Source organism: Carcharhinus amblyrhynchos, chromosome 11, assembly GCF_965287045.1.
Source record: "Carcharhinus amblyrhynchos chromosome 11, sCarAmb.v2.hapA, whole genome shotgun sequence".
Lineage (NCBI taxonomy): Eukaryota > Metazoa > Chordata > Chondrichthyes > Carcharhiniformes > Carcharhinidae > Carcharhinus > Carcharhinus amblyrhynchos.
Genome location: NC_137334.1, coordinates 67,250,805 through 67,274,948, shown reverse-complemented (window position 1 = coordinate 67,274,948; position 24,144 = coordinate 67,250,805). Strand labels below are relative to the sequence as shown.

The following is a 24,144-nucleotide window of genomic DNA, read 5'->3' as shown; positions in this document are numbered from 1 at the left end:
CAAATAATCTGGAAATTACTGGCATTTTAGCATTGGCAGTCACCTATATTTTGTACATCTGGAAAAAAACAAGAATCACAAAGTACTAACATCATGAACCATGTATTTTCTGGGATCCTAGTAGACACTATGGGGAAGTGCTTTAAGACTACCAGGGGGAAAGATAAACTTGCAACCTCAGATACAGATGGATAGCCTAACTAACCACTAATGCTCTGACGTCACAATAGATCATTGGAACAAACATGTCCACCAACACAAATCAACATCGTCAGAATGAATGCAGAATTGTTTGGTTTTGTTTTATTATTGGCTTATACAATGATGCACATAAACCAAATGCAGTATAACAGCAAATTTAGAAGTTGGACTGTTGTATCAACTGCCTACTTCACAACTAAACAGGAATCAACTTTGAAGATTAGATAGTCTAAATTGGATGCCATAAAGAAAATCTACAAACTTAAAATGAAACAAAGCAAATTGCTGAAAGTAGGCTGCTGTGAATGCAAGATTTTACCCAACTGAATCACAAATAAATTGATGCCCATGTGACAAAGATCTTTTTGTTATTACTTTGAGTGGATATTTGTACATGTGATGGATTTGTATTTTAACTATCCCGTGGGTTGTAGATTTGCATTAGTATTCTTGATTAGGTGGTAAACCTATAATATTCACACCTTCCATCATTAAAAGATATTTTCTTTGAAAGCTGGGTCACATTTGAATATTGGGAAGCATCAGTTGCAGGCTTAACCAGGAAGAAAAAGTCTATTTTAAGTGAATACCTGAATGCAAGTTTAAGTTTATTATAAATAGGGCAAAACCAGTAAGATTTAGTATTAAACAATTTAAAAAGTAATGTTCAAATATAACTCTAGTTTGAAAACAGTAACAACCTTTCTGCATGTTTGTCCAGGTTTTTGAAGCCCATACATGATTATCTGAAAATATAATACATCAACACAGACTAAAGCATACAGACATATTCATAGGAAGGAGGAAAATAAAGATAAAAGTAACAATAAATTCTTGTTGCAACATGGTTTGTGAAATTAGAACAATTTATACAGCTAATTTTCTGAATACACATTTTTCCCTAAAAGTTTATCTAGATGTTAGGGTGCACATTACACAGTATAAACAAATCTAAATGCAGCTAGTCAAGAATCTCTTCTAAATGCATGTGAATAATAATGCATACATCGCTGCTTCTAAGGTTCTCAGCAACTTTTATCACCTCAAATTTGAAGGCTGCTGTATAACTTGGCTCTTTTCTCTGCCACGTTAACAGTTAAAATTTTTAACTCTTAATTATTACTACGAAGAATTCTGCTGTATACAAGGTGGTTCATATCAGGACATTCTATTAATGAAAGGAACCAATTAGCAAACGTCAGCCAAGTTGAAGGTTTTGGTAGATACCGTACTTTAATGGTTGCTTCAAGAAAAAAAAATTTCCAATTCCAAACAAAGGAGGCCTTTGAGCAAACCATGGAGGACCTGTCAGATAATTCTTTGCTGCCCTGAGAAACTCATCTGCACATCACATGCTATGTTCGATTGATCAATATTGTCATTTATTCGATTGCCCTGAGTATCATTAATTTTGCGTACGCTTGGAGCCCGCTGCTCAGTAAAGTAGGGCAGGAGCTGACCCGTTAGCTTTGAAAATTTCCTCACTTTGATCGCAGTATTGCAAAAGTATAGTGCATATTAAATATGGTAATAAGGCGAATTTGAGTCATGAAAATTGCAGCAGGTATTATATTTGGAAAATTACACATGATCCTTGATCAGTTACAACTGGAATATTCAGTTAACAGATAATATTCCATTATTAAAAATATACAGCAAAGCAGTTGAAATTGAAAGGGGGATACAAGGTTCAGTACCAAAACACAATGTGATAAAACTTGAAAGCTTGAAAACACAAGGAATGTTCCAGCCAAACCACTTATGCTTATACTAGTGTCTAAGGAGCAGGATTAACAGATTCCGAATTGTTGGTTTAGAAATAATCAAAGCAGTATGGATGATTAAGAGATAATAAAATGTTTCAATTGTATAAATTAGAAAATTTGTAGCTAAACAGCAGTCTTCTTTTAAATATTTCATTAACCGCTGCATTAGGCTCAGAATGCTTTTCAAAGCTTAAGACACAGCTTTATTATTTGAATGATGCAACATTATTCATGACAAAGCAAAGAAAGACTACAGGAAACAACGTGAATAACTATCACATTTATTGATGAATTCAACTAAGAAATGTTCAATTTTAAGAAGGTAATATCTGACCACCAACAGCAATTTGTTTTTATATTATCATGTCTTGAAGGATGCCTTAGTTTCAAATGCCTAAGATCAAAAACATACAGATCAGTTCTCAAGACCAGACTACCTTGGAGGTTATTCTTGCATTGTCCCCACACACAAAATAGTTAGTGTCTTCTGTAATTACAATAATTAAGATGTATGCTATAATTTTCAACAGTACTATTTTGGTGCTTCTATCAGTCGTAAAGGTCAGATAATACCTTTTTAAGATATCTTTACTTGTGTAGTTGACTGCAAACCTATATATATATATTTGCCTGAAAAAGAAATCACATCATTAACAATAACTTGTTCCATTTACTTTATAATCGAAGCATACAGAAGCTGGAAAGTTAAGATGCTGATTGACACTTGATCCCTGTAGATTAAGATGTATTTAAAGTAATACTTAAAGAGCTAACCTAAAAAAATACAGCTATTATACTTGTGATTTAACTTCTCCTACATGAGTCGCGACAATTTTTTAATGTTACATTAATAACCCAATGTAATCAAGAAACAGCACGGTGCCTGGGTAAATTACTTCAACAAGCCATGGAAATTGTTAAATGCACTTTATAGCAAAGTCAGTCATATGTAAACCTCTCTTTTTTTTAAACTTTTTATACTTACAAGCAGCTCCAAACCTGAGTATTCATAGTACATCTAAACATACAAAAATGTATGTACATTTTTCTCCACTTTCTGGTAAACTAATACAGTTGTCTCTAATGTCCATTTTACATCCCTTTTGTCCTAGAAACATGCAAAATCACCATACAATAAAAGGACAAATGAAATTTTGAAAAGAATTGCACTCTTTTGAAAGATGTGGCAATGTGAACATAGGCTTTGACAAATTGCAAAGCCAACATAAACTGCCACATTATCAATGTGCACAACACATTAGGCATTAAACCTTCACAAGCAGCAGTCTGCCATCTTTAATTTTCAATTGCTGAAATATCGGCAAAATTAAATATGCACATTTCATGCTAGAAGTTACAGTATGTAATAATACTACGTAGAGCACAACCCTTTCAACATTCACCTCTGATTATGCTTACGCTAATCTCCTTTTCAAAGTGGAGAATGGGGAAGCAGCATTCAGATCTGATGGAAGCAGTGGCAGCAATGACTTTTGTCACAACTGGATTAAGAGGGAGTAGAATTCCAACTTCAAACACAGGCTGCGAATTACGGCTACATGTTCACTCCTTGAGCACTTAAGAGTGACTCCAGCATATCGTAAGTATCTTTGTAGTCCATGTGCTGGCTGTTTGCATTGTATTCTGGATTGGCGTTGTGACCGTTGGCCTCTGTAGGTTTCCTATCCAGTTTCATGAGGGTGCTGAGTTGTCCATAGCCCACCTGGTATGTGACAGTGGGAGGAGGGGAGGAGGGAAGGTTAAGAATTAAGTTGTAAGGGTATATATACTGCTTCACAGAGGAGGAAGAAGAAGAGGAAGAGGAAGAAGAGCTAGATGAAGTACCTGCAGTCTTGGAGGTTTTGCTCATTTTGGGATGGTGGTTGTGAGAGGTATCACTGGCGTGCGCCCTCTTGCGTGAAGAGCTGGAGCCAGTGGAACTGCCATCACCGCTCAGACCTACGGGACTCCGCAAAGTTCCTCCTTTCGATCCATCAATACCGTGTCTACTACTCCCACTACTGCTGCTGCTATGCGAATACTTATGGCTGCTACTATGGTGATGATGGTGAGAAGAATGGTCCTTGCGTTTCTCCTTGTGTTCCTTGCCTGCGTGTGGACTTGTGTGCTTACTCTTACCACTGCCCTCATCAGAGGAGCTATGTCTTTCAGAGGAGGGAACTTTAATTTTCATTTTCAGCTCATCTTTAGATGCCTTTTCTGTGGGTGGGATGGGTATCCTTAATTTAAGCAAACCCTTTTCCTTCTTATCTGCTGCATGCCTCTCTGATTTTTCAGATGAAATTGGGATTTTCATTTTAATTGGTGAAGTCACAGCATTACTATTATGCTGAATTTGCTGCTGTGCTGGCACACGCTTCTTCTGTTGTTCTACCAGGGCTTGTGCAGCAGAGGCATATTGTTCTTTCACATCAGACTCCAATGTTTCTAATTTGCGTTTCTGTACTGCAAGTTCCGCAGCAAATTTCTCTCTATATCTGTCCAAAGCTAATTTTTGAGGAGCTGGAACAGATGGAAGGGGGAATCCATGATGTTTGCCATTACCAGATTTAAGATGTTCGTGTTTACTGGACGAATGTCCTGAACCTTTTTCAGATCGATGATGGCTTTGAGTTAACTGTCCAGAGGTTGACTGCTGAATGCAGATCATATCATTTTTGTTGACAGATATGGATAGATCTTGTTTGTGGGACTGAACTTGCTCCATGTTCTGGTGTGGATGCTGAGGCCACTCTTGTTGGGAGGTAGAACTGAATGATGTAGTAGCCATCATTTCAGGGACGTGCACTGGAATTGAAATACTACCAGAGTTCAAGGATGCAGGTAGGGCAGTTGTGGAATTTGATTTAGGAAAATTTGCACTTGAACCAGGATCACCACCAATAGAACACGTAGATTCATGGGGCCCAGATGAACCAGGAAGAACATTATCAGCTATCTGGCCATCTATTTTTGGTTTCTTTGCAGCTTGGTTAGCCTACAAAGGAAAGAAACAGAAATGAAGCTAATACGCTTCTTTTTCATTGTTACAGTGACAATAAAAAATAAGAACTTAAATCAACATTGAAAACCAAAAGCTTTACCCGCCAGTTTCGTATCCTCTTCAATCTGCTTGGAGTTTTCTCGAGTATTTGCAGAAATTCGTGTGTTAACTCTGCAAATAAAATTTAAAACAAAAGGTCAAGTCATGGAAAATAATTCTGGCAATCATTCATATATCCTTAGAAATACACTTACTAAAAACTTACCATAATCATTTTCTTAAAAGTTATGTTGAATACAATTCTTGCTGGAATTCTTTTATTGACTAGTCCATGGAATCCTGACAGTTCAGGGGGAGATTATTCAGCCCATCAAACCTGCAGCAACAATCCCACCCAGGCTCCATCCCTGCAACCGCACACAAATTTTCCCTGCTAATCCCCCTGACACTAAAGGGCAATTTAGCATGGCCAATCAACGTAACCTGCACATCTTTGGAGCGTGGGAGAAAACCAGAGCACCCGTATCTGCGTGGATTTCTTCTGGGTGTTCCAGTTTCCGCCTGTAGTCCAAAGATGTAATGGTTAGGTTTACTGGCCATGCTAAATTGCCTTTAGTGTCAGGGGATTAACAGGGTAAATTTGTGGGGTTGCAGGGATAGAGCCTGGGTGGGAATTTTGTCAGTGCAGGCTTGATGGGCCAAATGGCCTCCTCTTGCACTGTAGGGATTCTACACAACGTTCACAATCTTAAGAGTTTCCAGGTCCAAGAATTTGGTGCTAAACAGGAACTTAGACACACCACTGCATTTTTTAGCAACGTTTTAAATGGGTATACAATATTATACCAGTAACAGAATCCAATTTTTTTTGGGAGACTAATTTTGAAAAGAACTTCAACTTGTCCCATTTTGTAGGTTTGTTTTTAATTATCAAATCCTTTTGGAATTTCTAGTAGGAGACAGTTACAATGGTACCATACTATTCTTAGACAACTATGTGATTAGTACAATCCTGGGAAATATTCCCCAAGTTTGCTTTTTCAATTTCACCCATGTGGAAAGGCAGAAGAATAAAATGCATAATTCGGAGAAACAATTTTTCAGAACCGTTTTCTGTACAAAATATTCTACATTCTCTGAAAGAAAAACAAACGCTAAGATAGTTTCAGCGCTTTACTGCCTGAAGACCTTCCATAGGTGGCCTTCCCAAATCATTCTGTTAACACAAATTACTGATCTTCCTCATCATTGTTCAGCATGATTAGGGTGGGAAGAGATAGATATACGCTGGAATTCTACTGCCCTGCCCACCAAAGGAATCACAGTAGAAAGTCTGACAACACCAGGTTTAAGTCCAACCGATTTATTTAATAGTAGATTTATTTGATAGGTTGGACTTAAACCTGGTGTTGTCAGACTTTTTACTGTGTTTACCCCAGTCCAACGCCAGCATATCCACATCACCAAAGGAATCGGCATGGACAAGAGGCGGACAACGGAAAGGTCTGTTGACCTTGGGCAGGATTTTCCAGTCTTGGGGCAAGCGAGGCCGTAAAGTCCCGCCCAGTGTGTATCGAGGTCTATGATAATACAGCACTCGCTACAACACAGCACAAAATTAGTTTACTGCACAGCTCTAGTGCATAAATATTATCCTGTTTCACTACATAGCCCTGTATTACCAAAACAAAGACTACAAATCTTACTTTATCTGCAAATTTACAACTAACCATCAAGTAATTCCAGAGTTACAGATGGATCCACATATTCCCACCAATGTTTGCCATCTGTGGATACAGGTATCTCCCAGTTGGACCACTTGCAAGCCAGATGAATACACACGCATGCTATCACGGTAGGCTTGTATTGCAAGCAAAATGTTGTCAGGTGCAAACTGTAGTGGAGAATATTGATGATCGATGGATCATGGAAAAAAAATACAAAAGGAGACAAAAAAAAGGAAGCTTTTTAGTTGTTGAGTGAAAAGACAGACATCAATATCTGCAGAAGGTGGGTCACACTTCCAGCACAAAGCTGAAAATGGGTTTTCTCCAGATTGAGTATGGCCAAACATGTTGCAAATATATGCCCAATGGAGGTAGTATATATACCATTGTACATTGGCTTAATGAAAAATTCATGTCAAGCTAGTATCCACCATGTTCCTTACTAGGTCGTTCGAGTTTTAAGATGCCCCTTTTACAAGGCAAAAAATCTAGTCATGAACAACTCAATAGTTATCAGTGGTGATAAATTATATTATTCTTAGTAGCAATGTTCATGATCTTTAACAAGTTTTCCCTGGCAAAGAAGGTGCCAATTCCTGAATCACCACTGAAATTTAGAACAGCTATCTGGTAAGGAAAATTGTTACAGTCAAATATTTTTGGAAGTTCAGAGATTAAGTCAACATGGATGTCATTTTAATTTAAAAAATGTGCATTGGTTATTTATACTTTTTTTGCATGCGGGTTTGCATAAAATCCAGACCTGCCAAACACCACCAAAATATATGATCTGTTCTAGTTTCTACATCCATTCCCCCCCACTTTCTGAACTATATTTTAGGCAATTTTACAATAAGTTATACAAGGTGTAACTATCAATGAGTAGCTAATTAGTGATATTGATATTAACACTAATTTCAATTTGTTAATTAAGTTAACTAAAATGTTTTCTGCACTACTCATGAAAATCTAATTATTGTACTTGAATAAATTTATTCAGCAGAACCTGCAATATCAACTTTTCTATTACCCACATTTGGTACCTCCAGTTAGTTTCAGGAGGTCACTGAATAATTTCCATTGCAACTGGAAGTACAACCCAACAACTTGCAGTTCTTAAAATGTGCTGCAAAGTTTAAATCTGAAAACATCAAAATGTTGTTAGCAAAAATCAAATTAATTTTGGAAAAATTAAATTTTGCAATTCAACGAGAAGTGTAAAAATGTTAAATGCTTTCATACTTACCATGATGCTTGTGAATTCTAGGTTAAGTTTATCTCTTTGTAATCTTTAGTTGCTATTCAGGCTACCAATTTTTAGAGTTATGCACTCAGAATCGAGTTAATGTAACCAGAGAGCACCACTACACTTCTCATTGTGCATTTAACCCCTTAGTGCCCAAAATACCCTTGTACAGTACACCGCACTGCAAACAGAGAGATACCATCATTGCAGATGAAAGGACATTTCTCTGTTGCAACAAGGGCTTGAGACACTTGTTAGGGGGCCCTGCAGTAAGGGAAGCAATAGTGTGCCTGAAACTGCAACAAAGAGGGTCAGGATAACAACCTGTTGGTAGCCATGAAATAGGATGTCTGTGCCAAATCCTTGCTTGCTGCAATAAAAATAAAACAGAATTAGCCAAAGGAAAAACTAAGGACAACAGTTTAATATCTTTGGACATAATTCACTAAACTTAGTGAGCATAGTAATTATTCACTGAACACAGAACTTCACTGACCAATGTATATTTACTATTAAATATGGAAAACTCACCTCTCACTAACTGGGTACATTTCACCACATCAGTATGAGGGTGTTCTATAGTAATCTCAAAACCTGCAAAGTTAAACCAATTCAATTAATTCCAATTCATTTATAAAGCAGTATTACAATAGGAATTTATATACTTTTAAGAGGTAAGGGATAAAAATCACTAGACCTCAAACAGCAGACAACTGAAACAGTATGATTAAAATTAAACTTTTATAATTAAAGGAAATTAAATAAAGCTAATTTTAAAAAGCAGAGCAAGTTGGTCTCTGGTAAGAATGTACTGTATACATGAAAGCAGCATGATTTTATAAGTCGGCAATGTTACATATGAGTCTTGCTTGTGCACTTAAGTCTTGCAACAAAACAGCATTGCACTCTCAAAGCCACTGAACACTAACCTTTCTGCCCAGCTTCCCCAGACAGCGCTCATGGATGATACAGCCATGTAACAACAGAAGGACTATCTTCACCATTGCAGAAGGTAGTCCACCACTACCTACTCAACGACAGCTAATGATGAGCAATAAAATTCCAATCTCAAAAGAGATACACGTATCCCAATGAAAAATTTGACAGGCAAATGTGCATCATTGGAAGGATGAAGAGTCCACCAGGCAGAAATATCATAGTACGACACACCAGGTGAAGCATCAAAAACCATTAAAAAAATCTGTTCAAAGTCTTGCAACTTGCTTTCATCAAGTGCTACCAACATCCTGGGGGATTACCACTGACCAGAAAGTGAAATAGTCATAAATTCTGTGGCTATAAAAGCAGGTCAGGCACTTGGCATCCTGCAGTGCCTAACAACTCCCGACTCCCCAAAGCCTGTTGTCGGACCACCATCAACACGTCTAGAGTGTGATAAAATGCTGTCCATTTCCTGGATGAGTGCAGCTCCACTTTGCCACAAAAAACTCAATATCATCCCACTGGCTCCCCACTCACAAACATTTCCTCCCTCCACCACTGACGAAGTGACAGCAGTGCATAGCATTTACAAGAATCATTGCAGAAACTCACCAAGGCTCCTTAGGCAGCACCATCCAAACACATGACTGTTACCACCTTGGACATGGGTAGCAGACACATACAAACACCACCACCAAGAAGACCCCCTCCAAGCCCCTCACACATTATTCTGATTTGGAAATGTGTTGCCATTTCTTCACTGTTGCTGGGTCAAGATCCTGGAATTCCCTCCCCAACCACACTATGGGTGTACCTACAACACAGAACTGCAGCTCACCATCACCTTAAGTGCAATTAAGGATGAGCAATAAATGCTGGCCTAGCTAGCAATGTCTACGTCCAGTAAATGAAGTTTAAAAAATTCAGATGAACTAGAGTTGTGTAGAGATCAAGATCTATTAATCCTAACATATTTACTTTTGGAAGAGTGCCAGGGTTTGGTTAGGTGTATTAATCAGATGCTGATGCTGAGAGAAGTGCAAAGCTGGACATAACTCTTGCAACCAAGAACAGGTTATTTCTCACATCTATTTCAGACTACTGATGAGCTTGTTGCCAGAGAAACCCAACTCCTCCAAGCGATCAGGATAAGTTCTCTTTTTCATGGAAAATTGGGTAACCTACAGCCAAAATCCACACTAGCTAGGATCTATGTAGGACACCCTCAAGACTTCTCCAAACACCAGCAATGCACTGATATTGTGCCCAAATTATTCTTCTGACAAGAGCCTTTGTATGGTGTGCTTTCAGATAAACCAGGATGTCATCAGCCATTACTGAAATGATTGGCTTTGATCTGTCAGAAAGTACCATGAGACTTTGCTATTTGAGGCTGCAATGCTGGGAATATGACTGTCTTAAAATAAACAGACTTTGTGGAAGCTCCAGGAGAAGCAGACACTCATCTACGTACGTTGTGCAGTTATTTACTGACCTGCAAAATGCTTTCCGGTCAGCAAAAGTAGTGATTTTTAAGTTGACACTGACACCTTTGCAACTGACAACAGATGCACTTTCAATTCCAGATGAACCAATGATGTTTCCAGTAGAATGGCTGAAGACTGATGCCTTCCTATTACACAATTGGCCTTAACGCTCTGATTAGATAGATTCCTAGCTACTACCTAGCTACTTGTAATAAAAATTACCTTTGGATAATCAATGGGCAAGAAACTTGACTCGTAGCCCAGGCAATGAAATAGGACAGCTAGAAATTCTGTAAATAATGGCAACTTAGGAAATTACTGGTTGGTGGTCAGCACAGGCGGGCCAGAAAAGTCAATGCTTTTTGACAGAATAGTACAGAAAAATAAAAGGAAGCTCATTCCCTGTACAGAGCCTGGAACAAACTTTCCAAGCCTAAAAGTTGCGCAAAGACGACAATGCAGGCATCTGTCACTCAGAAGGATCCTTAAATGTTTGAAGCCAGTCTAGCAGAACCACTTTACTGGAACTAGGGCAGTACTTGCAAATTTCGAAACTGAATGATCCAGAAAATAACACTATGAACAGCAATTACGGCATTGTAGAAAATCAGAACCATCAACTAAATTGTTGTCCTCTATGTGCATCAATACTGTTGTTAACTGAGAAAAAATATTGATACTGCATTATCACTGAATAAACACATTGGGTACAAATTGCTTTATGAAAAAATATATTGACTCATGCAGAGAAATGCAATAGCCATTTTACACAAAGATACCATAAACAACAACAGATATAATCACCGTCTACAAAATCTGGAAGAAACAACAAAGCAAAAGTCGTTGAAGGTCTTAAAAGTATTGCAAGGATAAGGCTAACAGGGAAAGAATCTATAAAGAGAATAAAGTACAACTTTAGTTCAGCCTGAAAAATCTTGAAGGATCTCAAAATGCCTTCAAAAGCATTCACCGTATCAAGTCATCAATTCCATGCAAAAGATGCAGGTAAGTGAGCTCTGTGGCCTAAACTGACAAGATCCAAAAAAAAGCAGCCAAAATAAAAATGGAAATAAATGAAGTGTACTGAAATGAAAAGTACCAGAACGAACAGTGTGAAGGCAGAAAGTGAGCAGAGACAATAGAGATTTCACAGTAATAGAGTGACAGCCAGTATCTTTCATCTTCCACTGTCAGAAGAAATTGGGATGGGAAGCAGTGTCTTGCAATATGTGAATCTGAACTTCCAAAAGGAAGCCCATATTGAAATGGGGTGGTAAGGTTTAGGGGCTAATCAGTTAAAAAAAGTTTTAGTCACAAGTAAGGCTTACATTAACACTTCAATGAAGTTACAGTGAAATTTCCCTAGTAAATAAAATAGTGCAGGTTGCAATAAGCTTCATGGAAGGCAAGACAGTGTGAAGGATTGGAAGCAAACAAGTCTATATCCAGAGGTGCAGTTTCCAACTGAAAATTGTCTTCCCAGCAACAATATCAAAAACAAAGAAGAAATTAAGGGGACAGAGAGAGAGAGATGAAGGCTCTTATAAGTGCCAGAAATAATAAAGGAAAAAATATAATTTCCAATTCAGGCAGATATCTTCTAACTTGCAACAAGAAAATTACAAGTATCTGTAAATTTTCAAATTTCCTTCTAGTTGATTTAAGGGTCACTAATTAAACTAAATGGCCCTAATGAAATAATTAAATAGATCAGTAAACAACTGTACTTCACCAGAATAGTGTGCTGCATGGTCTGACGCTCCTGGCATAGAACAGTACATTATTTCACCTCCCGTTAAGTGAACACCACTGCAAAATTTTGCTACCAACTGAACAATAAATTTCTTCCCAATCCTGTAATAAAAGCTAAAAACTACAGATGCTGGAAAAACCCAGGTCTGTCTGCATCTCTAGAGACAAAAGTGTGTTAAACATGACTTCTTTGCAGATGCTGTCAGACCTGCTGAGTTTTCCAGTACCCAATTTCCTCCATCTCTATATTATTGACAATTCCTATTCTGATGGCAAAAAGCTTTAGTTTCCTGACACATCCCCTAAAACTAAACACTGAAGTATTTATGCTTTAGTTTCAAAGTCATTCATTAGGTTCTGAAAAATTAACCAAGGATAATTAAACATGTTGGGAATGAAAACAAATAATTTAATCTGCAAGACCACAGGAAAAAAATACCAGAATTCCCATGTTGACAATATATGCCTTACAAGAACGTACTATGACAGCAACAAGCTCATTGACCCTCCATCGACAAGCACAACAGCTGTAGGTCAGGGCCTCAAATTACACTTCACCCTGACTTGATGATATGTCATTCTTTCATCCTCTGAGCCAAATTCTGAATTCCAACACCACAATGGAAGCACTGTCACAAAAATTGTGACCACCCTTGGAGGGCAAGGATAGATGGGCAAAATAACAACTCTTAAGAGTCACTGACAAACCAAGAACCAAAAAAAGCCTCAGTGCAGAAACTATTATTGAATGACGTCTAACTTGCAATGGATGCCAGCAGACAGGAAACAACATGCAAAACTCAAAGACTAAGAATGTATGCACGGCGTAGAGCATTTCAAAAGATTAGTCTACATTACCCTAGCACTAGTGAAATCAACGTTTTTCTCTTCAAAACATGGTATGTTACTGTAATCTAGTCCTCATTCCAACTTACCCAAGGTTTGCAGTATTATACTTTCAAGTATGACCAGGTCTTGGGCCTGTTGAAGATATGCCTGCAGTTTAAAGAATATGTATTAGGAGCTAATTTATACAGTGGAATCCAAAGCAAGCCAATCTCAGCCCTTGTAAATATTATCCGCCAAGTTCACTTCTGCACAAGTAGCGAAAATAGTTGGTTTTGCAAAGTTAGTGCTAGAGTTCATTAAACGATAGCTATGGCAATTTGTACTCAAAATTATTAGCAAAGCTATTTTTATTTACAAAATTAAAAAATGCAGATCAAATAACACTTAAAACATTGGATTTTTAATGAAAAAGGCTTATGTTTTAACCAAAATGTCACTTTGCTATATTATTTACAACTTACATCACTCTTAACATCTAGTGGCTGTTCTTGAGGATTCAAGCAGGCATGTACCACCTTTATGACATGCTCAAGTTTACGAGGCTGTTCCTCTACTTTTGCAGCCAAGAACAAAGCAGCTGGGGAAATTACCTGTTAAGAATTTTCAAATGTTAAATGCCTGAACAAACATTTGCATTTAGCAAAAATCCTGAGCAAAATTTTGATGCCGTGTCATTACTTATTAACTAAGCATGACTATACTTAAATCAAAGATGTTTAAAATGTTACTGCTCTTAAATCAAAATTTAATAGCATTGCTCCCAAATTCCAGATAACACAACATGGTATTTGTTTTCACCCACAGCAGTTTCTCAACTTATTATCTTTCAATATGAAGCCCTTAGTGCTATTTAAAAGCAAATGAACCATATTGTCTTGGAAATTTCAAATACCATTAAATTATAGGCAAGTAAGGCTGTACAGTATTTCAATATCCACTTTTTTGTGTCATGAGAATTGAGGATTCTAATCAGTATTCAACCGATACAACTTTTGCATTTCTATTCTGTATCACCTGTCACTACCATATTACACAAAATATTGTCTCAATGAAAATCCATTTGAATGAATTTAATTTTGCTTCATCAAATGGCAGCATTGTGGACACTTGCTGACTATCTTTGAAAGTTCACTAATTTGTGATAGTAGCTAAAACAAACTTACTACATAAAACAAATCTGCTGTCCATTGCATTGTTTAGAAAGGCAAGCATCGGTATTAGTATGTACATGAAGTTCAGAACACTTACCCATGTACGCAAGTTAATTTAAAAATCGTCACTCCAGTGGCATCGATACACTTTAAATCCTCATGCAAGTTCAGATAATGCAAGGAATAAGCTGGAAGTTTTACTTCAGGAGGAGAATGTGATATGATATCCAACTTTATATTTTCATTAATTCCACCTCTACAGACCGAAAATATATCACAGTAGTTCAGAAACTGGGGGGGGGGGGGGGGGGGGGGGGTGGCGGGCGCGCGCCTGAAGACCTAGATCTGCAAGCTGTGAATGTCAATGAATTAACATGCACGTCCAGCATGCATCTTCATTTGGGTTGTCATCACAAGAAACCACAATTAAGTTTGAGATTGCCTTGGTCTACCCTGAAATAGAAAATCCAAGAAGCACCTAAAATCATGTTTCTTTATGAGATTTGCCTATGTTCTTTCCCCCATAAACATCAACCCATCATCTAAACTCAGATTTATATTAGTGTCCATGATCTTTGTTCAGTCTTAAGTGATCATTGAGCTTATTCCAGACAAAATCACTATGGTTGTGGTCAAAATTAGTGTACCATAGTCTGGAAAAGTCCCCCTCAAGTCTGCACTAATACACAAACCGAGCTTTATATACCCAGTGATGTATTTCAGCCAAAGCATTTGTATATGTATATATTTGCCCTAGCTTCTGTTAAATCAACTTCTGAAATTAGTTCTGACTTTGAAACATATAGGATTCTTGAGAAGGTTGACAGGGTAGCTATTGAAAGGGTGTTTTTTTCTTATGGAGAGCCTAGGACCAGAGGACATAATCTTAGAATAAGGGGTCAGCCATTTACAACAGATGAGGAAGAATTTATTCACTCAAGAGGGTACAGAATCTATGGGATTCTTTAATACAGAAGAGGCTGGGTCATTATGGTCAAGGCTGGGATAGACAGATTTTTAATCAGTAAGGGAATCTAGGGTTATAAGGATAAGGCAGGATAGGGGAGTTGAGGATTATATATCAGCTATGATCTCAGAGTAGTGGAGCAGACTCAGTGGGCCAAATGGCCTACTTCTGCCCATCTCTTATGGTTTTTCTTATAGCTCAAGAAATATCTAACTCACCACACCAAATTAAAAAGCTTTAATAAACAGAATCCCAGAGCTAATATAAAATGGTATAGCACATGGTCTTTAAAAAAAATCACAAGGTACAAAAGCAGAAACCTATTTCTAGTGTTGTGCTTTCTTGCATTCATAATTCTTACGCACAATATGCTTTGTTTACTGAAGAGGAAAAACATGTTTTATACATTTACAGCTTCCATTCATGTTGCTTTTATGTTATGCTTCAATAGTGAATTACTATATCTACTAAACTTATGAACTCCTACTCTACACAGAACAGCTGTATGTTGGTGTATCGTAATTATGTTCAGATGAAAAGAAAATCTCCACAAGTGCAACAATCTTATAAAGCAGGCAACAGTAGAAATTTGAACACTAAATTAACAGAGGTCCCAATAATTTCCTACAGCATGACGAAGTACGGTTTTCAGACGAGATTTTACACTGAGGCCTCAAGTACAGTTCTGGCAGGCAGAGCTTTAATTTAAGTTCACAAATACTGGCCAGAGCACCAAAGATCCTGCTATTCAAAAAGCAGAACTCTCCTGATGCCTTGGCCAATACTGCTCACTCATACAGGACATAAAAGCAAAAATCAGTTATTCATTTATCTCATTTGCAGTTTGTATGACCTTGCATGCAATCATGGGCTGTCACACTTGCTTACAATGACAGCTGTGAAGCACTGAGACATCCCAAGGAAGTGACAGCATACGATATAATATATTCTTTGGATCAGGATTTAGCACGAAGAGTCATCTTAATAAGGAAGTCACCCTACATCCCAGCCACTGTGCATAAGTGCTGCCTTCTGAACCACCAGTTACTTAACAATAAAAGTCCAAGTTGAAAAAGTTACCTTCAAAGTTGGAACATAAGAGGAATAGGCCATTTGGCCCATCAAGCTTGCTCCTCCATTCAAACAGGTCATGGCTGATCATCTGCGTTTATGCCATTTCTCCCACTACTCCCATTTCCTCAATGTCATTTGCATCCAGAAATCTATCAATTTGTTTTTAAACATGCTCAAATGATTGAGCTTCCACAGCCCCCTGGGGTACACAATTCCAAAGATTCACCACCCTACAGGTGAAGAAATTCCTCTTCATGTTAGTCTTAAATAGCCGGCCTCTTTGGAGGTGGTGTTCCTGGTTCTAGATTCACCAGCCAGGGGAAATATCCTATCCACATCCACAATGTCACACCCTCTAAATATTTTGTAAGTTTCAAAGAGATCACTTCATTCTTTGCAATTCCAAAGAATACAGGCCCCAGCTTTCCCATTCACTCCATTATACAATACAGCCATCTCAGGTGTTAATCTGGTGAACCTCCATAACATTCTCTATGACAATTACATTCTTCCTTAGATAAGGAAAATAAAACTGTACAAAATACTCCAGGTGCAGTCTCACCAAGCCAAGTCCAGTTTAACCACCATTATGAGAAGAACAGGAATGGAAATATTTTGTTGAGGCTGAAAATATGCCACGTTTGTCTGTTAATGCAAATATCCTAATGAACTAAGTACCTGATCCTCAGGAAACTTGGATTGTAGTTAGAATCCAAACATTTCATCCGCATTTCCAAAATCCAACCATTTTGATTTGGTAGATCTTTGAAACAGAAGTTTTCAATGGTTAAATGGTATCCAACACTTAAGAACATCTTGCCATGAAGCTGGCCTTCAAGACCAAGTCTCAAGATTGGCATAAAGAACAATGCCATATTTAGTTTTGTCTCTTATGTATGTGAGCTGTTACGTTCAAGCAATCAGCCACATCCAAGGACTTCATGGCCAGTATGGGATTTCAAGATACCGCTTTTACTCTTCTCCATACATGATAGATCTTGAGTAGAGTGTTAAAGTCAAATGAGGTTGCCAAATTTTAAATGTGAACCGTCCGTGCCTGCAACAAAAGTCAATTTCTAGTCTGAAATGTAGTAATTAATATCCCTTGCTGGAAAACCCCACCTGTCAAAGAGCTGAGCTGTCTCCTGTTAGTATGTCTGTTGGTGCAGCCGAACTGTCCCTCCTCAGAGCCTCCATTGCGATATTCTGCATGCCTGCAAGCTGTTGAGCAGAAAGGACTGAAGTTGTGACACAAATGCCATATCTGCATGGTATCGAGACAAAAGTCAGGAATAAGTCACATCCTGCTTGTTTGCATACCTCATTAGGTGGCATCACCTATACAGACTATGCCTAGTATGTTGCCGACTTGATCATTGGAGAATACAGCTAATGAAGATTGGAGCTCAAATCTACTTTGTGCCAAGAATGTGGTTGAGCATAGATTTGTGTTCTTGCTCCTTGCACATGAGCAGTTCATCTTTTGAGGTCATTCTGGTTGATAAAGGCCATGTGCAGCCACAATCTGTTCAATGCTTTTTTTTTCGCAAGACCACCTTCTTCAATGGGATTAGCTACCTCCATGATTTCTGCATCACAGAAGGAATCACAGCACCAGTGTGTAAAATAGTTCCAGTAATATCAAAAACAGTTTTTCGGAAACAACAGAACATGTTTGCTCATCAACACCATGACCAAAGGTTTCATGGCAGTACTGGCCTGAGAAAGTTACTGCTTCAAACCTTGAGGGAGGTTCGGAAATGCAAGATATCAATCCCATTTAAGATGTTCTTTGAGCATAAACGTGTACTGCAATTGTGCAGCTCTTCCAACTCTCACTGGGAAAGTATAAAGTCGCCTTGCAATGACGAATTACAATACATAACCAGTAGATGAACTGCCACAAAAAATCCAGCACAGTTGAATAAAGGAGCCTCTTCACACAGTAAGGGATTTTGGACTGTTTGTCAGCCCTTTGCATCACTCAGGTTTTCACAAACCATTATGGCAGATGTCCACAAAAGTATTGGAATTAAACCATGTGCAATGCAGCAAGATCCACAAAAGCCATGACAGAATATCTACTTTGGCAGATTTCTCTGGGACTTGGATCAAATAAAAAAGCATTACAGGTAAACCAACTATGATGAGCGATCAGTATATAAAGTGAAGCACCTCATTTTTTTGCCACTTTAAAGGACATTTCCAGAGACAAACATATTAGCCATTTGCATCATTAACTTAAAGACAAAGACAGTCAATTACTACAGAATGTATGGAAACATCTGGATCTACTGAGTTGTGCCGTTCAATCACTGACACCAATGCATTCATTTTCCTTTTGCGCCAGGTGGCAACAGATCCTAGAGGTTGAGTAACCTGGTCACAGAAATATAAGAACATGAATATATTCTAATTTCCAGCAAACGAGTCAGTAAAGAGTGAGACTTGAGCGGTTTACATTGAGAACTGTGTTTGACCATAAATTATTTCTTGCTGACGGCAAACTTCTTCAGTGAGCTGAAATTCAATGTCATGTCTTCATAAAAGTATCAAGGAAAGCCATTCTGATCCGATGGATTTCCTCCCAGCAGATCTGGAAGATCTGGCAGATTCATATCCTGTCAAGTTTACAACAGGTTGCACTACTCTGGAAATCACATTGCATTGATTGAAATGCAGATGTTACCAAAATCCCAGGATAGATCCACAAAGATTGCAGATCTTGAATGCAGGTGTCAAGCAGGGGTAAAATTTAATCCACCTTGATCAATCAGCTTTGAACATGAAAATAAAGCATGATGATTTACCTAGAAATATTTACTACAAAAATATTCTAAAACTTGGACACTCTTTGAAGACTCAAACAACTTAAATGCTACAAGCACAAAACAGATCAATTCCACCCTGCGCATAAAAGAGTTGTCATTGACAACTGGAGAAAAATCAGCATGCTGTGGTTCAGATTCTTTATGTACAATGTGGGAAGGAAGGTCATCTGATCAACAAAGCTCCAATCTTCAAACGACTTCAAGTCTAATGGCAGAGACATGTACTTTTATGGAGGCCAGATAAAATGGGACGAAGACTTGTATAACACCACCACATTGAAACGTCTCAGTGCTTCAAAAATCAAATCATTAAAGAATTAGTAATTCTTGTACTCAAATTAGTTACTGGCATGCAGCTTCTTGGAGCAAAGTGTTTAAAATGCAATTACACTTTTGAAAAAATGAAAACAAATTTGTACCCCCTGCACGGTCCTCCTCCCTTGTATCAATTGTTTTTGCCTATTCTATTTTTGAAACAAACTATTTTTATTGTTCTTCTGGTTGTCTGTTAATTTGAAAGATAAGCTTTCCAGCTAATCAAAAGCCCAGAACGCATCACAAATATGACATCAATCTTTACACAACATTACACTAAATGTAGGAAATGCTTCAGAGTGCTTTTGGCTGCAACCAGGATGTGTGAACTCACAGCGCTATTAATCCACAGGATGAAAACACATATTACATGACCATAAGCTAAAAGAATAAATTAATATTACTAAAAAACAAAAACATATCTGGGTGTTTGGTGGCAGCAACTTGCAAAAAGCTTGTGTAAGTAGCTTCTGCTTGTGGATGCACTGTGCAATAGGCACATGCTGTTCATCTGAAAGCATTCATTCATCCACAAACTAGTCTTAATTCTGTAAGCTATGATTTCACAAGGGGCTTCAAACTCAGGAATTAACTCAATTTTGTCGAGTTTTAATGTTTTGTTCTCATTGCTTGCAAAAATGTGGAAAATTAAACACTTTCAAAAGCTAGGTAGTTCTATATTGCCAAAACCACAGTTTACTTACATACCATACTTGTTACAAACTTGATTAATAAATGAAGTGTACATTAAAAGTTCCCAAGCCATGGGTTAGGGGTCACAAACCCTAAAACAGCAAAGGTGACTGTCAAACTGTGAATCTGGCAGGACTGCCCTGAGATCAATGCTGAGGCTCCTTTACACAAGAATCTTCAAAATGGTTGTGGATTAAATCACTGACTCATCCCTTCTCGCCCTGACCTTAACAATTCATTTCACATTGTGGTTGCACTAATTTTCAAGCATTAAAATGGAGTCACTGCAGAAGGTTGGGAAACACTAATGTACACTATAATCACAACAAAACCATTTTGTTCTGCATAAACTATATCCCAGACGATATATTATTCTTGCTAGATAACTCCAAATTCTAATATTCTAAAACAAAAATTCCAAAATCAAAGTCTTAATTGCAAATCAAACTGTAATTAATCTGAAATGGCTTAAAATTTCAGTTTTCACTTGGTCCTCCAATATCAGGCCTACAATTAGTCAATCAAATTCTGCAAGGCAGTAAAAAATAAAAACACTTACATTTCTATGAAACCTTGTGAAAGAATGTTGCATATAAAATCTGTGCATATAAACAATTGCAGTGTTGATGGTCAATTGAGAGCTAAATATATACGTCAAGGAAAGCGTACCCTAGAGACATTAAGAAAGCATGTTAGAACTTTTTGCTTAAACGGAATCAAAATGAGCCTTTGGCAAAATATAATTCAATGGAAAAGGAAGACTTTTAGACCAGAAAAAAAACAACTTCATCATGGGTACAATAAGAAAGTAGTATTTCTTTTAACTTCAAAACCTAAAATTGCACCATCCTGAACTGAACTGTTTCCAATCCTAAAGGAAATATCCCCAGCATGGCCACGTGTAAGCTCAGAAATATCTGTAGTTAAACTTATCTGGGGAGGCCATGATTTCCAACACACACTGGCATTGGAATTTTTTTTAGATAATTTATGCTATAGATCAACTAAGACATCACTCCCCAGTATAATTTCAATATGTATAACTGAAGTTCAGTAACACTAAAATAAACTACTGTAGAAATTGACCACTGCATGGAATATTGCAAATCAATCTTAGCCGTGGAGTGTTCAGCAATACACAGCTATGAAGAGTCTTCATATGAAATAATCTGTCTTTGGACTGGACAGGAATCAACTAAAAAGGAACTGTGCTTGTGCAATATGGCTCGATAGCAGTAATTACAGAATCCAAATGCATGAATTTTAAAAATATACATGCAATTGTATAGCAATAAGGATACACTAGGGTAAAATAGACCCACACAACCTGTACACCTTCAATTACTCCCACAATACTGCGTTGAGGCAGGAATGGGAAACTAATTTAAGTATTCAATCTTGGAAATAGGCAATTTAGCTCAAAGGTTCAAAATCAATGCGAAAGTTATTACGCAGATAAATAAATTCTAGCCCTGTTATAAAAGGGTCACAAATACAATAGTCTTCGAAATTTTGGAGAAACTACGCTACAAATTCCAATCCGTTTCGACCTGACTGGCTGCTCATATCGGTTACCAAAATCCTTGCCATAATTACATATTTAAATTTACTATAATATGCTGCTTTAAAAAACAGATCCTGCCAGTAACCTCTACTTACCCAGATTGCTTCACCCAATATTATGGATTATCCAAATTAATATATAGGAATCACATTTGTCATAGACTACATCATTAACAGCAGCATGGTTCATGCTTTCCCTAACAATGGGGAACACAACAAAGGGACAAGATTAATTGGATAACTTTATCAAAGAGCTAGTAAAAGCTATATAGTTCTATGATTCCAACTCATCTCAAACTATATCTGAGGCAAAAATAGTTTCACTCAGGTCAGCAACAGAATCAGAGTCCCTACAGTGCAGGAGGCAGCCATCTGACCCATCAACTTTGCACTGACCACAATCCCACCTAGTCCTATCCCTATAACTCCACCTATTTATCCTGACACTGAGGAGCAATTTAATATGGACAATCCACACATCTTTGGAATGTGGGAGAAAACTGGACCATCCAGAGGAAACCCACACAGACACAGAGAGAATGTGCAAACTCCATGCAGCAACCCGAGGCCGGAATTGAATCTGGGTCCCTGGCACTGAGGCAGCAGTGTTAACCGCTGTGCCACAATAGTGGTACAAGAATCAGGGATGGACTATTCATACAATTAGAACATTTTTCCTGTTCTGATAAATGCCTTCTAATTCATAAAAAATCCTAAAATTACGTTACGTACGTCCCTAAAGTCTTCTTACAACCCCAGTGTTCCTTCATAATCCAGGTTACACACAAAATGACAAGAAAAATATTAAACCGTTCGGCAGATTCGATTTAGCAACTCAAATAACTAAGCATAAATTATCTTGAAGGCGTCATTTGAACCATTAACTGAGATTGGATAACATCTTCACATCTAAACGTCCCAGAAACTAATTATTCCTCTCCTCCTCGCAACAGATAGGATTATAATCTTCATGGTAAAAATCTACACGGATCCCCGCTTTAAACTCTGCATTAGCAGCGAGACTGCAAAGATAGACAGATTGGAAACCGTGTGGATGTTGTCCTCTGATCCATCAGGTTGTGTGGCTTTAAAGCGTGGCGCCATGACCATGATGATTGCCGGTCTGGTGCCGGCAGCCATGTTGTCTTTTGTGCCCTGTTGCACCACCTGTTCCAGATCCATCCTGCCGGGCCTTTCCACGCGATTTTTTCCCCCCCACCCAAAGTAAGAGCGAGCTGAAGATGGGAGCAAACGGACCGATTTACATTCAGGAGGCGACTCGCCTTCCAGCCTTAAAAAGAAAATCATTGCTCACAAGCCCGGGATGCAGAAAGCCGGGAAACGCGGTGCCGCCAAAAAAGCCGACTACAAAAGAGAAGGGGCCGGTGAGCTGCCCGGCCTCCCAAACCGCTAACATTTCAAACACACACCCATTCCCCCGGCTGTGGGACCCCCACTCGGCTCCCTTGCCAACTCCGGGCCGGCTCAGATCGGTCAAGCGCCGCCATGTCGGGCCGGGCCCACAAGGCCGGGCCCGCTCCCCAAGCCCCGGACATTTCTAGAAATCGCTTCTGGTCTCCCGCACGGGGAAGGATACACATTGAGCCGCTGGCCCATATCCTGGACTAGATTGGCGGCCTGTTGCCGGTACGATAGCTCCTTGTCGGTGTCGATCCCGCATCGCCGGGATGGCGTGTTCTCCAGCTGTTCCCGGCTGAAATACCATTTCGACGATGCGGCCGAAGCTGCCATTGAGCCGACACGGCGAGCAACTCCCAGCGTCGCGTGCAGGGCGCATGCGCACCGCCTTCCGCCAGCGTCAGCGCGCACAATCGCCGGAAATGACGGCGCCAATCGGCTTTCGCGTCACCGGAAACCCGGGGCACACAGAGTGCATGCCGGGATCTGGAGTCCGGGGGGCCAGCGACTGACTCCGCGACCAACGCCCAGCATCGCGACAGGGCGCATACGCATCCCTGCACCCGGTCAGCGTCTGCGCGCGCACAATCGCCGGAAATGACGGTACCGATCCGCTGCGCGTCACCGGAAGCCCTGTGCCCAAGTGCATGTGGAGATGTGTCATCCGGGAGGCAAGCAGCTGACTCCGAGTGAAAGGAAACTACTGGCTTGTGGGGGAGGCTATTAATCGCCTTGTCTACTTATCTTCAAATGGTTCTGGGTAGAGGTAGCTTCTGCCCTCAGTCCAAACGTGGACAAAAGAATTGAACTCCTGAGTTTTTTTAATTCGTGGGACGTATACGAGGAGAGTTATGAATGGTGCTGAACATTAGCTGGATTACTAGTCCAGTGATATGAGCTATACACAACTATCTTCCAGTAGCTACCCATTCTTTCTTCCAAATTCAGCCATTTAAAATAATCACGTCTCACGTTGGTAACATATGCTAAGCTTCTGTGCAATAGAAATTTTCCAGCTATTGTAGGAGTCATCTGTCAAACAAACCAGTTTATACTTAATTGCCAGAAATCTCCAACCTTGGCCACAGCTGCAATTCTCCAATGTCACTGCAGTGAATGAATTTTTAACTAAGTGCCAAATTTTCTGCTTTCACTGC

General features: G+C 38.8%; 1 protein-coding gene across 3 annotated transcripts; it reads right to left on the bottom strand.

Annotated features, from left to right (window-relative positions):
* Positions 1–277: 277 nt before the first annotated feature.
* On the bottom strand, positions 278–23,348 carry ccnt2a (cyclin T2a). 3 transcript variants are annotated; one of them, XM_080199334.1, is made up of 10 exons: positions 23,166–23,348; positions 20,565–20,646; positions 13,436–13,564; positions 13,061–13,121; positions 8,476–8,538; positions 8,269–8,314; positions 6,702–6,865; positions 5,072–5,142; positions 3,813–4,965; positions 3,542–3,690 (listed from the first exon to the last, which is right to left on the bottom strand). In XM_080199334.1, the coding sequence occupies exons 1-10, from the start codon at positions 23,318–23,320 to the stop codon at positions 3,650–3,652; spliced, it is 1,965 nt and encodes a 654-aa protein (XP_080055460.1). In that variant the 5' UTR covers positions 23,321–23,348; the 3' UTR covers positions 3,542–3,649. The 3 variants fall into 3 exon arrangements, 2 of the variants coding, with proteins under 2 accessions (XP_080055459.1, XP_080055460.1); XM_080199333.1 differs by having other exon boundaries at positions 278–4,965; XR_013888169.1 differs by lacking the exons at positions 3,542–3,690; positions 3,813–4,965; positions 5,072–5,142 and having other exon boundaries at positions 6,750–6,865; positions 7,945–8,314.
* Between the last annotated feature and the right edge of the window lie 796 nt (positions 23,349–24,144).